At 32.6% G+C, this 17,012-nt stretch overlaps 1 protein-coding gene across 1 annotated transcript in view; it reads right to left on the reverse strand.

Annotated features, from left to right (window-relative positions):
• LOC115890758 (facilitated trehalose transporter Tret1-like) overlaps positions 1 to 9,383 on the reverse strand; it is a 53,108-nt gene extending 43,725 nt beyond the window's left edge. The window contains exon 1 of the mRNA XM_030911083.1: positions 9,074 to 9,383. Coding sequence (XP_030766943.1) covers positions 9,074 to 9,182 — 109 coding nt within the window. The 5' untranslated portion in view covers positions 9,183 to 9,383. The remainder of the gene's footprint in view (positions 1 to 9,073) is intronic.
• Between the last annotated feature and the right edge of the window lie 7,629 nt (positions 9,384 to 17,012).

Genomic DNA, 17,012 nt, shown 5'->3' on the forward strand with positions numbered 1-17,012 from the left:
AAATTAATTTTTTTTTGCATGTGTTTGATAAGATTTTTCTTTAAATTTCGTTAACAAGAATGATAGGGGTAGTTTATTTCAACCCCTTCCACTCATTTTAGAAAAGTGAAAAAATAACCAGAAAGTGTGTTTTCATAACAGTAATGCTTCCGTAAAATTTCATTAGTCTATCTCTTTTCGTTTTCAAGATAAAAATTAAAAACATTATTTTTCCGCCATCTTTGTACCGCGATATCTCCCTAATGGTTGACTTTTGACCCAACGTTTATAAAACAAACTACCCTTTATTTTGAACAAGGAATCACCCCCTGAAGTTTTTCGCATTTGTTTTGAAACACCCTGTATAACATAAAAAATAATATTATACTTCTTCCGATATAATGATCTCGTTTTTCATTCATTCACCATTATTATTTTTTGTTACTTTTGATTATATCAACAACAAAGCCATTAAAATATATCGCTGAAAACAAAAGAACGAATAAAAGAACAAAAAAATAAAAGTGTCCATTAAAAATTTAACAAGCAGGTTTATATTTAACGTACGAAATAAATAATAATTTTTTTTTATATAATTTACAGTTGGTATACAGGGTGCTACAAATTCGAGGTACGAGCATTGGTAACTCGGTAACCGTGATAGATACGAACATGGTTAAATTGGGGCAAAGTTGCCCGCTTTGAGATGTTCACCAAGATGCCATCAAATAAGTTTTAAAAATTTCATGGATCGCTGAGTTTTTTGGAAAAAACGGATATTTTTAAAATAAATTTTATTTTTTCCTGTCGTTACTTTTTAGAAAATCAAAAAACTAATTGCACATTCTATAGCCACTTTATTAGGGCTATCTGATAGTATTTTTAGATTTTCAAATCAGCTGATAATTTGTGAGATACAGAGGCCAACTATTTTTTTTTAAATACGGACCTGAATTTTTTATTTCAGATATTGAAAGAATTCGCTCTCCTGAGTACAGTGATATGCCACACATATTTTTTTTGTTTTTAAAATTTGGACACAATTTATTTAAACTAATTTCAAGTCCGGCTCTGTTTTTTTTAATATTTAATATATTCATCGTTACAATATTGATAAACTTTCAAACTTAACAGTGACGTGGGTGGAATACGGAAAATCAAATGCAATAAAATAATAAAAAATAATATCAATATAATGTAATATAAACAATCAAATCATTTCCCCGTAAGATGGATTGGAAATGGTACAGCAGTATAATGGTCAGCGAGGTTCCTGAACCGTCTGATGACGTCAAGTAATTCAACAGGTCCAAATTTTACAAAAAAAGTGAAATCCACACATCTTGGCAGTTACAATAAAGTGTACAAAATGCATTCGAAAGTATAAGAAGAAGATCTATTCAAAAGCTATAAATAAAATTGAAAGAAAAATAAATTTGTGCAATGGGAGGGTGGTAACCCTTTCGAACACGTAGACTATGTAGAGCATTACAAACTAGTTTGTAGAAGTTAATGTATTCATAATAACTATGAATAATATTATGCAAGTTATTAGATCGTACACTGAGAATTTCAAATTCACAATAAGAAATGTTAAAAATAATATCTTTAAATCGCTTATCTGGATATTATTTATTCGAATCTTCCAATTGGCTCAATTTTCCTTATTCAGTGTTAATTAGCGCTGATCAATATTGTTGCGATGAATATAATCAGAATAAATAATTTAAAAAACAGAGTCGGACTTGACAATTTTTTTTAAATAATAATTAAATAGTAATAAACAAAAAAAGTATAAAATGTGGAATATCATTGTACTCAGGAGACTGAGTTCTTTCAAAATCTGAAATAAAAGATGCAGGTCCGTATTTAAAAAAATTAAGTTGGCCTCTGTATCTCACAAATTATCGTCCTATTGCTGCCAAAAGTCACTAACTAACATTTTTCCGAACAACCAAATTCAATCACTAACTATGTTTTGAAGCGGAGAATCGATTGCAAAAGTCATTAACTACGATTTCTGGCTATTTATGTTTTATTTTAATACCGAATAGTTACTAACTATAACAGACATCTGTATGCAATGCAATTCATTTTTAGACGCATTTTTCTCGGAACTTATAAAGAGTAAGTTAGTGACTTTTGGCAGCAATGGGACGTTATCAGCTAATTTGAAAATCTAAAAATACTATCAGATAGCCCTAATAAAGTGGCTGTGAGAATGCGAATTAGTTTTTTTGATTTTCTAAAAAGTAACGACAGGAAAAAATCAAATTAGTTTTCAAAAAAATCAGTTTTTTTTCAAAGAATTCAGCAATCCTTGACATTTTTAAAACCTTTTTGATGGCATCTTGGTGTCCTAATTGCCCCAATTTAACGATGTTCGTATCTATTACAGTTTCCGAGATACCAATGCTCGTACATCGAATTTGTAGCACCCTGTATAGTTATTCTGTCAGGTATAATATGATATCGTAGCAACAGTAAGGTCTAATTTAAATGATTTAATAGGTAATGGGAAATAATATCTAAAAAAAATATTCTTTTTTCGGTAACACAATTTTTAATTATCACAAAATTTCTCGATAAATGTTGAGTATTCGGTAATTAGCATATATAAACATTTTTTTCTCTTTTTTTTTTGATTTTGCATTCGTAGCTCAGTTAATTATAAAAATACAGGGATTTTTTTTCATTTTTGACAGGTGCATTTAATATTCGTGGGTATCTGTTTTTCACCAAAAAAAAATAGTTCCCGAGTATATCATATTGTACACTTGAGTATAAATAATATTTATACTTTTGTAGTACTTTGTTTGCAACAATAAATAATAATAAAATTTTAATGAAAAGATAAAAAAATTGTGTGTGCACTATGAAAATTGAAGGATTTGGAGGATATAAGAAAGTGTAGTTTGAAATGTTGAAAAAGTAATAAATTAAAAATTTGATTCACTTTCACAAAATTTGTACTAAAATATCAATATTTTTGATAAACACGTGGACTGCTCACAAATACACGTCGCGTCACTATAAGTGTGACCAACGGATCTGTAGCTACGGGGTATCGGCAGGGGAACGCAGTTGTAAACAAGACACGCCCAATTTCATTCATAAAATAGGCATGGGCGTACGGTGTTTTATGAAAATAATGTGTATCATAAATATAAATTCTGATTAATAATTTTTTTTCAAAAAACTTTATCCTGTTTGAATCGTTACTGTTGAGTTAGCAGATAAACACACTAAAAGCTTTTATTAAAGCTCCCATAAATATTTTGAATAATTTTATTATTATGTGTTGTTAATATAATAGAAGAAATAATTACAGCTGGGGGTTGGAACCTTTGGTGTTACACAGAAAAATAAAACACTAAATCAGCACAATACACCAAAAAACTTTTACTTTTACACTGGGCGCACGTTTCGCTAACCATGTTAACATCATCAGCAGATGATCAAGACTGAGTATTGAGATATATTTATTTATATATCTGTACTAACTATATTTTTTTCTACAATACATAATTTTAGATATAACTATTTCCAGCAAAAAAAAATCTTGAAAATAGTTAACTTTGGAAGCGCAAACAAAACATAATTTTACTCACCAGTAGATCCAATATTGCCTATTACACCAGATATGGTATCGCTCCGCCAGCACTTTTTAAAGGTTAGGTCATTGTCTACCCATGTTTCATCCAAATAGATAATACTTATATAGTATATATTTATATCTCTCTCTGCAATATAATGGGCCGCTCCATTAATATTTATCTGTTATTTTGACATTTACGCCAAAAAAATCCATTTGATTTTAATAACCCCCTAAGCGTTTCCCTGTCAAAGGAAAATTCGATTCTTCCTGCAATTTTTTCAAAACCTTTCTAATTGTGAAGACAACTTTGAATTCGAGATGAAATCTATTTATCAAATTCCTGACCGCTTGGAAATCAAAGTCGTCGAGCTCACGTAGCCGTTTCTTTCCAGGACTGGATATCATTTTATCGGGGTAAGTTTCCAGTCTTTTTTTATCTTCTGTGTGAATTTTTTTATAGCCGATACGCTAACTCCGGTATAAAGAGATATCCGCTCAAGTTTACGTTTAAGCGGCAACTTAAGCGAACTCTCTGTAGCTTCGTCGCAAACCCTGTTATGAACACAAGGAAATAAACCAAATGAGGTTTCATCCACGTTTTTTATTTACATTACATTTACATTTATTTCACTTTAGCTAAAATATTTAGGTAAAATGTGGGTGCTTTTCATTTTAGCCAATATTTAATTTTAGTATTCTAATAATTACATTATTATTATTCTACTTGCCTATATAAATTAGCTATTATTTCTCTTGTCCTGACTATGTAGCGTCTTACCCTTAACAAATTTATTAATTTTAAAACACAAATATACGATCAAAATTAATATTAATAATTAAAAACTACGAACGAAAAACATTATAACAAGATAACAAAACAATATAACACATTTTAACTATTAAATATACGAAAAATATAGGAATAAAGTTTAGGATAACCGGTATAAAATAATGAAAGAAAGTAATAATGATCAAAAGAATGACACCGCCACTGGATATTTCAATAGTATTCAACATTTCTACTCTTTTCAGAAGTAACCGTGAAGTTGGGGATAAGGCTAGCGAATAGGAAAGGCGTAAAAGCCATGGCAACCGCGTGGTAACAAATCCTGTGACGTACTCTCGCCAATCATGTTCGATGAATAGGCGGCCATGCGCGGCGATGCCGGTTTGCCAATGATATCGGTTTGCCAATGATATCTTCACCTTTCGTAATAAGCAGATTATACAGAATGACAGAAATAAGTTATTAAATAAAACATATCCAACAATATGAACTACGTTAAAATTCCTTAGTAATATACGTCAGAATATATGCTAAACACATTATATATAATAAAAATATATTAAATTTATAGTTCATGTCTGGCAATTTTGCAATTTTATAGATAAACGTGGCAATATCGATTTTTTTTCTCGCATTCCTTCCGTAGCTTCAGATCCGCTGGTCAAACAGTACGTATTTCAAAGCCGTAGGCTGTCCTTACCACTTTTCGTCTCGCTAGCTTGTGCGTCAAGGCCTTGAATTTTTTTACCAGCGCGCGCAAAGAAGTTTCACTTCATATATAATATGAACATGTAAAAAAGTAAAGAAAAGATTTCAGTTAACGTCTCCTTTTTGCTGCCAGGGCTAATCTGGATAGGGCCTACTTTGTTTACGCGGAATCCGAACCGCGATCCTCGGCCATATCATGGTCAATGGCCTACCGACTTGGCAAGTGCCTAAATCGACTCTTACTCACGTGATATCCGATCTCATCCGGCCTCGAACCGGTGCGCGGCGTGAATGAGCAGTGCGTGTCAATAGATTTTACACTTTTGCCTTTTTTGGACAACAGCAAGATACAGAGTTTCGAACCGGTCACCCGTCCATCCACCAGTATCGCCTTACGTCGCTTAACTTCGGTGTTCTAATCGGAACCGGTGTTTCGACGTAGCTAGGCCGTTGCCTAATATGAACATGTATTAAATCTTTATAAAACAAGTTTTTAATAAAGTAAAATTAGCTGTTACACGGGTTTATATGTGTTGTTTTAATTAAATTTAGTAGATATATCCACTAGAAATGTAAACACCGCACTACCACACTGTTTAATTATTCAAATAATAGTTAAGTACTCTGCAGGCATTAAATAATAAAGATATAGTAGGAAGTGTTATTAAAATTTGATAAAATATACAGGTTGATGTTCCATTGGCGTAAATTAATTTCAGTTACAGCTTTACTACTTCACATGAAAAAAAGAGTAGCATTTTTGTTATATTAAATAGAGCATATTAAAACATTTTTGAAAACTACTATCATTTAAACATAGAATGCCACTTTATCTAAAGAAGAAAACATTCGACCAATGTGTACTACCAGTCATGACCTATGCATGCGAAACCTGGACATTTAAAACGAACATTATAAGAAAACTGCAGGTCGCACAACGCTCAATGGAACGAAATACGCTGGAAGAACTAAGACAGACCGTAAAAGAATAGAGTGGATACGACAAAAGACCCAGGTAATAGATGCCATCCACAGAATCAAATCCTTTAAGTGACAATGGGTAGGACAACTGGTAAGAGGGACGGACAACAGATGGGCCACAAAAATTACAGCATGGTACCCACGAGGAGCATGATAAACAGCTTTAAAATGTGGTGCTACAGACGTATGCTGAGAATACCTAGGACAGCTAGAAGATCTAATCTGTCAATTATTAATGAGCTCAACATAAGCACCCGACTGTCGGCTATCTATCTGAAACGCATCCTCGAGTACTTTGGACATATTACTCGAAGACCTACCGACAACATGGAAAAAATTATTATAACTGGTGATGCCCAAGGAAAAAGATGTAGAGGTCGGTCCCCAACAAGATGGATCGATCAAGTAAGACAAACAACAGGTCTACCCCTACACTCAGATATCCATCGAGCTGAAGACAGACGAGCCTGGAAAGATCTTATAAAACAAAAAGTATTCTCATAGAAGGCACGAACCCCAGCTATGAGGAACGATTGGAGAGAGAGAGACCCACGAGAAATTAAGAGACCTAGAAGAAGACCAAACATGACATGGGACAATGATATTATGAAATTACTTGGGCCCGCATAGCCAACGATAGACAACAATGGGCCCAACTACAAAAATTTCTAAAGAAGTGTAAAATCGCTATTTTTTAGGCTTACTCAACCGGGTCTCACAATGGAAATTCACCTCAAATATCCATTTAGTTGGTCATTGGCAAGCACTTACATGAAAATAACAAGACAAACATTTACTGATCTGGATAAAATTGGTAGTTAAATAGTAAGACTCACCCGGGGGTACTCCGCCCCCTAGCCACTGACATCACTCACTGATATTCTTTTCAATATATCCCATTCCATATCTTCCATCTAATTCAAATATTATTCGGATCTATTGGTTAATAATCCTCAACAACTAGCTAGTGTCACCTGAAATAGTAGAGGGGCTTCCCCCGGACGCAATTCTGCCGCTAAACACATTCGCATCCCAATCGAATAAGCTAATTGGGGTAGCTCACTACCCCAACGCCGCATCGTCAATCGAGAAGACACTATGGAGACCTCAAACTCTCAAGACCAACTCGAAGGCAGGACACAAGAGGTTTTCTTCTTGTGGTCCCCGTTTGCTTACAGTCAAACGACTTGCAACTATGTTAGTCAAAAGACTCGCAACCCCCATTTGTCAGCTCTGTGACAAAACACAACACTACACAGCCGGCCGGCCTATGAACTACTGACTGATCTGCCGCGCGCCGGCAAGCTAAGCCTCCTCTTCACAATTTTACCTGATCACAAATATTTAAATCGCTTGCCAATGAATCATACTATTCTAATCGACTTTCAAATAGAGTGTTTTAGCATTACTAGATAAATAAATAGAGAGTTTCCGAAGGAATGCATATTGTTTATTAGAATAGTGAATAAATAAGAGCATTATTATGACGAACTTATTTTCCAAGTTTTACAGAAGTATCTAGAGTATCTAAATATGTGAGGAGACTACACCATAATTGGAAATGGTTGAATAAGCTGAGAATGATGATGATGATGATGATGACAAAACTATCATTTGTTTTATTTTTTTTGTGTTCCACTCTCATAAATTTCAAGAAAAAAAAACTTCTTGTATAAGAAGTATTGCTAAAATCATGATTTTAGTATATTGAAATTTGAAATACAATATTTTTTTTTTCAAAACACGACAAATGATATGTTTACGTTTGTTGTAAATACTTTGTATATTGATGCCCAAAATTATTATTTATGCGGACATTTAAGTCTATTTTTAAAACTCACACATCGCAATCAAAAAACAAACATTCATTTTGCGCACTTATTAGATAGTTTTAATATACAATATGTCCCCGGATTGTCTTTACAAGAGCAAAATTTTTTTTGTTATTCACATTTTAAAACAAATGCGTTCTTTATTAAAAAAAGTTTGCTTGTTCTAAAATGGTTAATGCCGTTAATAATTTTCCAAATATTTATACCGTTTTAGAGAAAATTTAAAAAAATATGAAAATATAGTTTATGGTAATATAATTTCAATTTCATTCTTTGATAGATTGTTATAATGAATTTTGATTAACGTCATATTTTTTGATGCTGTTAAAGTATCACATTTTCCGATAACTATTATCACCCTTACCATAGCATTGAACTAAATAAATTCTGTGCTTCTTTAACATTTATCTATCAAAGAATGAGTTCATGAGAGAATGAAACGCATTTTGATTTTTAGGGCTTAGAAAAAATTCAACTACATTTTGATGTTTTTTTTTTACTTTCTCTAAAACGGTATGGAAATTTGGAAAAGTATAAACGGGAATTACCATTTTAGAACAAGTAAAATTTTTTATCAAGAATGCATTTTTCTCAAAATGTCAATAATAAAAAAGTTTTTCCTCTTGTAAAGACAATCCGGGAATATACTGTATTTTAATTTATCTTTTTTTCCATAGCAACTGTTAAAATTGCCTTATATTTATCAAAAATAGTAGATAAAATAGTACTTTAACCAAAAGGGTAGATTAAATGATACTTTAACAGCGAGAATAGGTTAAAAACTAAATTTTTTCTGGCACGTTTTTTAATTGCTTCCATTTTTGAAAATGTTTGTATTCCTTTTCATAAGTTATTCGGGATTTAAATGGAAGTAGTTTGGATATGGCGTTTGTCGCCTCAGCCTGAATATCTGTTGGTAATTTCCTTATTTCGTTTTGAGCCATTTCTGGCTCCAATTCAATCAGCAATCGACACGAAAGAGAATTAAAAAATATTGACTCAAAACTGACAACTAAAGAGACAGCTTTATTTATTTGTCAAATTTCACAGAAACCAACACCAACCCAGCACAATTAATCTTTTCGGTCGACGACAAAATAACTATTATTAATTTTGACAGAATAACTTAACGTTTATAAAAATCTAAATTTCAAATTTTTTAAAGAATTTTAGAATATTTCTACTTACTGACAAACGCTCCAACAAACTGAGGCAAGCTTCTGGGGTTGACATTCTCACCGCCCGAAGAAACAAGAACACTACGGGAATTTTCAGTTAGCAAAACGGGACGCGTCATTTTTAACTCCTTTTCTTCAAAGACACTTTATCACAGATTCTTCTTTCTTTTTAACCAAGTATTTGCCTATTTCTTAGCCGTTTTTTTGCTCAATATTTGAACTGGTTAACCAACTACATATGGTATGTCGACATTGAACCGTATTGTTACTGACATTAGCCCGTGAGCGACAAGGAAATGCGCTATATTTCTTTGCATTTAACAGTTTTATATCGAAAAATAGGTTAAAGGTTATTATCGATAACTTTTTTGACTTCTTAATCTGTCGAGCCCCTTTTTCATAACCAAACGTAAAAATGGACTTTGAATTTTCGGCTTACAAAGTGTTCAAACAAAAATTGAAACTATATTAAACGATATTTTTAAAGGACCATACCATAATGTGGTACACTGATACCAAAACCGATAATCCAAGAAAAGAAGCCTTTAAATACGAGCCCTAACAACTATACGTTGGGACAAGGTCATATTTTGGAATTATTGCCCTGGTTTTTCAAAATGACTGAAAAATATGTGTTTAATTTTTTAAATATAAACATATTTAATGTTTATTAGCAATATTTTTATGAATTTGTAAATCAATCGATATTTACAGTTGCGGATTTTGTTCATAAAAGGACAAATTTGCCTGACAACTAAATGTTGGGACAAGTATTTTTTTAAATAATTAATATCATAGGCGGCTTTGCTATAAACGTCACAAATGTCGCAAACTGTTTACTTCAGCATTGACAGCTTGTAAGTGACTCGATACTTTGAGTAGTGAGACTTACTGTAAGTAATTTTAATTTTTTTAATTTTCAATTTTGTTAATTTAATCCAAAGTAATGATCCGTGGAAAAGCTACAAATCAAAAACTACACGAAATTATCATTCGTCAATACAGTACGGGAAAAACAATTCGAAAAATTTCTCATGATTTAAGTATTCCAAAAACCACGGTATTTAATATAATAAAAAATACGGCGAATCTGCCAGTGTAGGCGTTAGAGGTAAAAGTTCGGGAAGGCCAAAAGTTGTATCTCAGAGAGATTTACGAAATTTAGTAAAAATTTGCAAGTCTGCGAGAAGAAGTACTCTTTGCGAAGTAACAGTTAAATGGAATACTGTAACTGGATTAAATATATCAAGAGAATGTTGCCGAAAATATATCCATAAATGCGGTCTGCGGTTTTACAAGGTAAACTTTATTTTGTGTGGATAATCAATTACCTGAAGATTATTGATACAAATTCTCATTTAAGCCAAAGAAAAACCGCTACTGACAGAAATTCAAAAGAAAACCGCTACAATTGGGCAAAATCTAAATTATCGTGGACACAAAATGATTGGAATCTATATATATAAAATGCTAATGTTTATCTGTGTCGTCTCTACTGAAGTAACGACTTGCTTTAGAAAGTTGCTTTTTTTACTAAAAGATAGCTAATTGGCTCTTCTGAAAACTGTCGTTGCCGGATTTTTTGTTTTTCATTTAATTAAAAAATAATAAAAAGTATTTAGTTTTCCTGATGTCGTGGCGAATGCGCCATGCTTCAACTAGTAAGCTCATATTTAGCGATGCGTCTAAATTTAATGTTTGCGTTGGAGATCATCGAAAAAGAATAATACGAAATAAAGCAGAAGCCTTTCATAAAGATTGCTTAAAGAGGGTTGTTAAATTTCCTAAGGGGATTATGGTTTGGAGTTGCATGTCAGCAAGAGGTTTGGGCAAATAGATGGTTAACGTCTGTTAACGTCCAAAAATATCAACATATACTTGGGACCTCACTTTTGCCTAGTGCTCAAGAATGAAAGTTGTTTCCAAACGAAGACTATATTTTTCAACAAGATGGAGCATTACATATATTTATCAATACAACTTATGTGCAAATACAAATTTATAATATTCCACAGTAATAAATACAACAACATAAATAAAATTAATATATATTGACCAAATAAAGGTGTGCCAAATAAAGGTATGCCAAATAAAGGTGTAGCGTTTTTTATAACAACTACCACTGCGAACGGCAGCTTTTCATCGGAGAGCAGTCGTGGATAAGGTATTTCACTGGAAAGAAAACTATTTAATAACAATAAACAAAAGAAATAGATATTGGGCGCCAGGCATGTACAGAGAAAGAAAACACAGCCTGTATATTACTTAAAACTAATGGCTATATTTATTCATGATGAATTCTGATGGTAAATAGCATTGTACAATTTTAATAATAATTATTATAGTGGTTAAATACTATTACAAGGCGTAATCTAATGAAACCTAAAATCTAAATCATATTGTAACTACTAAATCGACATAAATGTTCTTAATAATCTAACCACTAAATATAGTCTGTACGATATTATTTAAAATGTACGTTATTAAGTTAAGACTGAAAATCGACTGAAAATCTGAACCTAAATCTACACTTAGCTGTTCTTGAGGCAATCCTGTTTCGAAGAGTAGCAGCGTGAGGTAGGCTCATATCTCTGTACTGTCTGTCGGCGATCCTGTTGGCCAAAACAACAAAAGAGGCCAGAATGAGGACACCATGAATCAATACAGCCGTAGCTACTGACTAGGCTTAGAAATGGGAGCGAAGCAGCACGGGGCTTACGCTGTATCCATACTGTGGCCATATGGGGACACTACCCGAACCTTGGAACACTATTAGGACCTTGGATAATGTCCGTAACCTGGACCATAACCTTGAACCTTTACTTGGAACTTTAATCTTAATTTTTTTAAACCAGTATGTTCAGTATGTTTTAATATTATTTTTCTGCGGTACTAAAATCCATTATTTACCTATCGTGTGATGTCGATATTTTACAACTATTCCAGTTTTTAGTATATGTTTAGTACGATCCTTGTACCATATACGAGATGCACTTTTATACGACGAGATGGTATACAAACTTTATTGATGCTAACTTTATCGGTGTATAAGACTTTCTGCCTGGGCAGCGAGTATTACCCATAAACTGTGCTCTGGCTCTATAGTTAATTTTCCGTCGATTTTTCCTCCAATTGAATTCAAAAGACACAGAACACACGTAATAACACGAATCAAAATACGTCATATCTCCCAAAAGGCAGGGTATTTGACATAAGTTGACACAAAATTATAACCTATAATTTGGCAAGACTTTGACAAGCCTCAAAAATCTAAAAGCGAGTTCATACGCATCGGCGTCCGTTTGTCGTTCCGTCAAACTATCGTCAAACCAATAAAATTGAAATATGATCTGTCATTTTTGAAATAAACTAATAAAAGTGGTTAAAAAAAGATAGGCTGTTTGTAAAATATCCTTCTTTTGTTAAAAATGCCGGCATTTTATAATATACCCAGTCTTATTGTAAAATACCGAGTTATTCGATATGTCTGCGACATATACACACTGTCAGCAAGTGGATAATCTATTATCAGCAAGTGGATAATCTATTATCAGCAAGTGAACAGTCTACACTGTCAGCAAATGGACAATATCTATCTCTGAAAAAGAAAAAGAAAAAAGAAATTATAATTTTCAATTTCCAAAATATAGGACGGCTCTATCTTTAACGGGTATTACCATTTCAAGAATTTACTGCGATCAATTCGCACACACTACATAAAAAATCCCACTTCTGATGTAGGTAAGGGATTTCTCAAATGATAATGCTGTTGAGAGAAAAATAAGTATTCAATAGCAACTGATCTTTACCACGGTTTCTTATTGAATAACGAATATCTTTCCTGTTGTTAAGTAACGGAGTTTTTATGGACTGACTCAGATTAAATAAATCCTAATGTTAATAGAATCTTCGACTATCAGGTAATAGATGCACAATTATTCTACGACAATTATGAGCCAGATACTAAAGAGAAATTGAAGTAACTTCCTAAAATTGTACATTTACGCTTGTGTCACCCTATATACGTGACCAGCTTATTATCATTTTTTTCTTAATTGACAGAATAAAATATTACTGTTATTAGAGTAAATTACTAGAGTGGTGCCTATTTTTGGTTCACGCTATATATCACTTTAAACTTAATAATTAATTGTTTAAATAAATAATTATAATTAACAAATTGTTATCTCCATCTTAGAACGAGCTGTATAAACTAGATTTTTTCTTTGCTCGATTATCGCGCGCAATAAAATAAAATTTAAATACTTATTTGTTTTGATCATTTTTCTTTATTTTTGTTTTGACTCTCGTGATTGTCGATAATGTAATAGTGGCGCTTAAACATAGCTATGTTATAAAATATGTTAACTGATGAAAATCTTAGAACGAGCTGGCAACTATTTTTGTTTTGACTCTCGTGATTGTCGATAATGTAATAGTGGCGCTTAAACATAGCTATGTTATAAAATATGTTAACTGATGAAAAAAAAAAAAAACAACGCTTTATTGTACAAAAAGCCAAAACAGCTTCATCGACAAAGCAAAACAAAAAAAGCACAAAACAAATATACAAATAATACAAAAAACTTCATACAATACAAATCAATTCAAAAAAAATTTACGTCATAAAATTACAAATAAACATATATGGACATTGCAGAACACAGGCGTATCTAGAAAATTTTACAAAAGGAAAACTGTAAATGGATAAAATCATGTTATAATAACATAAAATCAAGAGTTATAAAATATTAAATACTAGACCTTTAACCAGTGTGTGAGATGATCAAAATATTAAAATTAAAATTCTAAATTGTTCATGATTAAACATCAACAAAAAAGTCGTTTACCGCATATAGGGCTCTCTCCAGTAAGTATGATTTCAGAGCTTTGCGAAATGCGGGAAAGAATGAAAGTGACTTGATATTCGAAGGCAAATGATTGTACATTTTCTTGGCATTGTACAGTATTGAGCCCTTAACTAGTTCTGAGCTCGGGGTTGGCAGATAAATATCGTGCTCCGCATTCCTAAGTGGATAGTTGTGAGAAGGCCTTTCCGGAATAGAGAATATGTGCTTGCGGATTAAGCAAACGGATTCAAAAATGAATAAGGAAGGAAGAGTCAGTATTTTGAAATTTTTAAAGAAATTCTGGCAGTGAGTTCTACTGTTTAGTCCCAATAAGTATCGAACTGCTCTCTTTTGAAGTTTGAAAATACGATCAAATTTTGTCGCGCAGCAAGTACCCCAGAATGGAAGGGCATAACGAAGATGCGACTCTCATGAGTGACACATTTTTCTTTTATTTAAGTAAAAACAATCTTCGGATTGTCACGGGGTTTTTAACAGGACACTGTCTCCTCGATGAACAACTCAGTAGATTGAAGCTAAGAAACAACAGCGAATGCAGACTCTGTGGGGAAAATGGGGGAATATCAGAACACCCAAATAACACCTCATCACTCCCAAGCAGCATTTGGACGTCGGGACAACGTTGTCACGCGACCAAACGTCGGGGCGCAACGTCGGCACAACCTCGTGCCAACCCTAGTCTGCACTAGTTTGGAGAATAATTTTAGGATCGAAACGACGTTGGATACCGACGTTGGCTAGCAGCCTAATTTAGTACAAATTGCAACTTGTTTAAAATCCTAATTCACAGAAATACAAAACTATAATAATATGGCGTCTAAGTCGCGTTTTATCCTAAATTGGGATAATTATAATAAAAATATTATTTTTATGATTTAGTTAGAGACATATGCCAGATGGCAGTAAAGGAAAACAAAACAAAAGTATTTAAGCGTGGAGGATGTTTGAAGATCATAATTATTGAAACACTTTAACCGACTCTGTAACTCGTTGCCCAAGGCAAAAAAGTTAAACGCAAACAACTTTATTGATAAATGTATTGTTTCTACTTTGAAAAATACTAATGGGCCTTAAAATTAAAGAAGTTTTAAAAAATTTCTTGAATTTTTTTTTAGTAAAATGAGAATAATTTATTCACAGTCGAAAAAATTGTTTCCACGTGTTGTTTAGGGTGAAATATTTCAAGTTAATGTATTCAAAAAGCAGGAATTGCTATTTTAGGAACGAAACATTTTCTTATTCAACAACATGGCGGCTTTCACTTTGTTATTTTGGAGATTAAGATGGAGTAGTTCGAGTAGTCGCATACCCTGGACTAATAAAGTCGCAGTTCAGCCTTAACAGGTAGTATACTAGTCGCAAGATTGCCTAATTTAGTCATCCTAGAGTCTAGCTTGTGCCGCCCTCTATATTCTAAATATACGAGGGAGTGGATAAAGTATCGGTAATATGTCGATGTATATTTAAATTTAGTTTTATATGTACCTTTCTTATATCCCATTTTAATTAAGTTTTTTTTATAAAAACAAAAACAGCACTTAACTGTCTGACTGAACAGAACAATGAAGTGAAAATTTAAGATTTAAGGTTATGGACGTCCTACCAACGCAAGAATAAGGAAATCTAAACAACGTTGAAATTAGTAAAACAGACGACGTTTGCATAACGTTGGAATCGGTCCTGAAAGTGACGTCGGAAAACTCTTTATTACCCAACATTGTAACTACGGGTGCGTTTATGTTGGAGCGCCGATAAACGATAAGAGCAGCGATAGTAGCAAAGCAAAGAATATTATTATATTAATTTATATGTAGGTGTTTATATTGGAGCAACGCATCGAGACACGGTTGGCAGTTGAGCAACGATAAGAGCAGCGCTAATTCACTGCTTTTATCGTTTATCGCAGCTCCAACATAAACGTACCCTACGTTGTCCGAATCACCTAAAGATCACTTAAAAAGGTTACAAGACAACGTTTATTCGACGTCGCAGAAGCTTTTACTTTGTTGTAGTACTAGTTCAACGTCGGCACAACGTTACAACAACGTTTACATTTATTTTAATACCCAAGGTACAGAGCTAACTATTTTTTGTAACTAATCCAACGTTGTGTTTAGTAAACATATGGTCGCAAGTCGTGAAAATGCTACTTGGGCTGTGTGCGCCGAGACGCCAACCATTCGTGCCATGAAATTTGGTCGTATTGATATCGGAGATGGAGAACTAACTTCTGGAAAACCGTCTCAGATACTGTGGTTTGTTAAAGCCCTGAGACAGTATGATGAGTTATAACTAAAGAAAGGGAGACAGAATAGATAATAAAACAGTCGAAATTGGCTAAAAATCAAAATTATCTTGATGATTTTATGTAGGAACAAATAGTACAAATTATTTCAGAACATATAGGGTTATGTGACATCATTACCTAATATTGACTAATATGCTGCGACTGAGTTGGTACCTTCATGAAGAACCGGATATTATAGCATTCTTTTTAGAAAATTTGGAAAAGTTTTCATCTAGCTAATTTAGCTAATTTTTGTTACATAATTATACATTTATATCTAGTTTTAATTATATAACAATTAAAATATGTTTTAAGCGTGTACCTTTTTATTCCATTTAAATATTTTATTCTACATCCATTTTTTGTGAAATTAACAAAAGGTATCTCACGACCGCCTAGATTTTATCAAATAATAAATATCTACTGACGCAAAATCACAAAAATGAAAATATCTAGGAAAATCTTTGTCTAAGGGGTACGAAATCTTAATAGTATATGAATTAAGAGATATGAATTTCACATTGAATATAGGAATAATATACCGGGTGTTCCCGGTGTTCCATTTAAAATAAAAAAGTAACTTGCGTTTAAATGTAACGAATGTTCAATATTCATTTTTTCTCCACCTGTATAACTTTTTGAGTCAAGTTTTAACTTAATTTAAAATACAATAGTTATTTTAACTACATACTTAGCGGTACCGGGTAAATTCTGATTTAGATAGCTTTTATTGAAATTTAAAATTTGTTCTTTATTTTTAGAAAATGATCAATATGTCAAAAACCTTACAT

The sequence above is a fragment of the Sitophilus oryzae genome, unplaced genomic scaffold (assembly GCF_002938485.1).
Source record: "Sitophilus oryzae breed Bouriz unplaced genomic scaffold, Soryzae_2.0 scaffold_910_pilon_pilon, whole genome shotgun sequence".
Taxonomy (NCBI): domain Eukaryota; kingdom Metazoa; phylum Arthropoda; class Insecta; order Coleoptera; family Curculionidae; genus Sitophilus; species Sitophilus oryzae.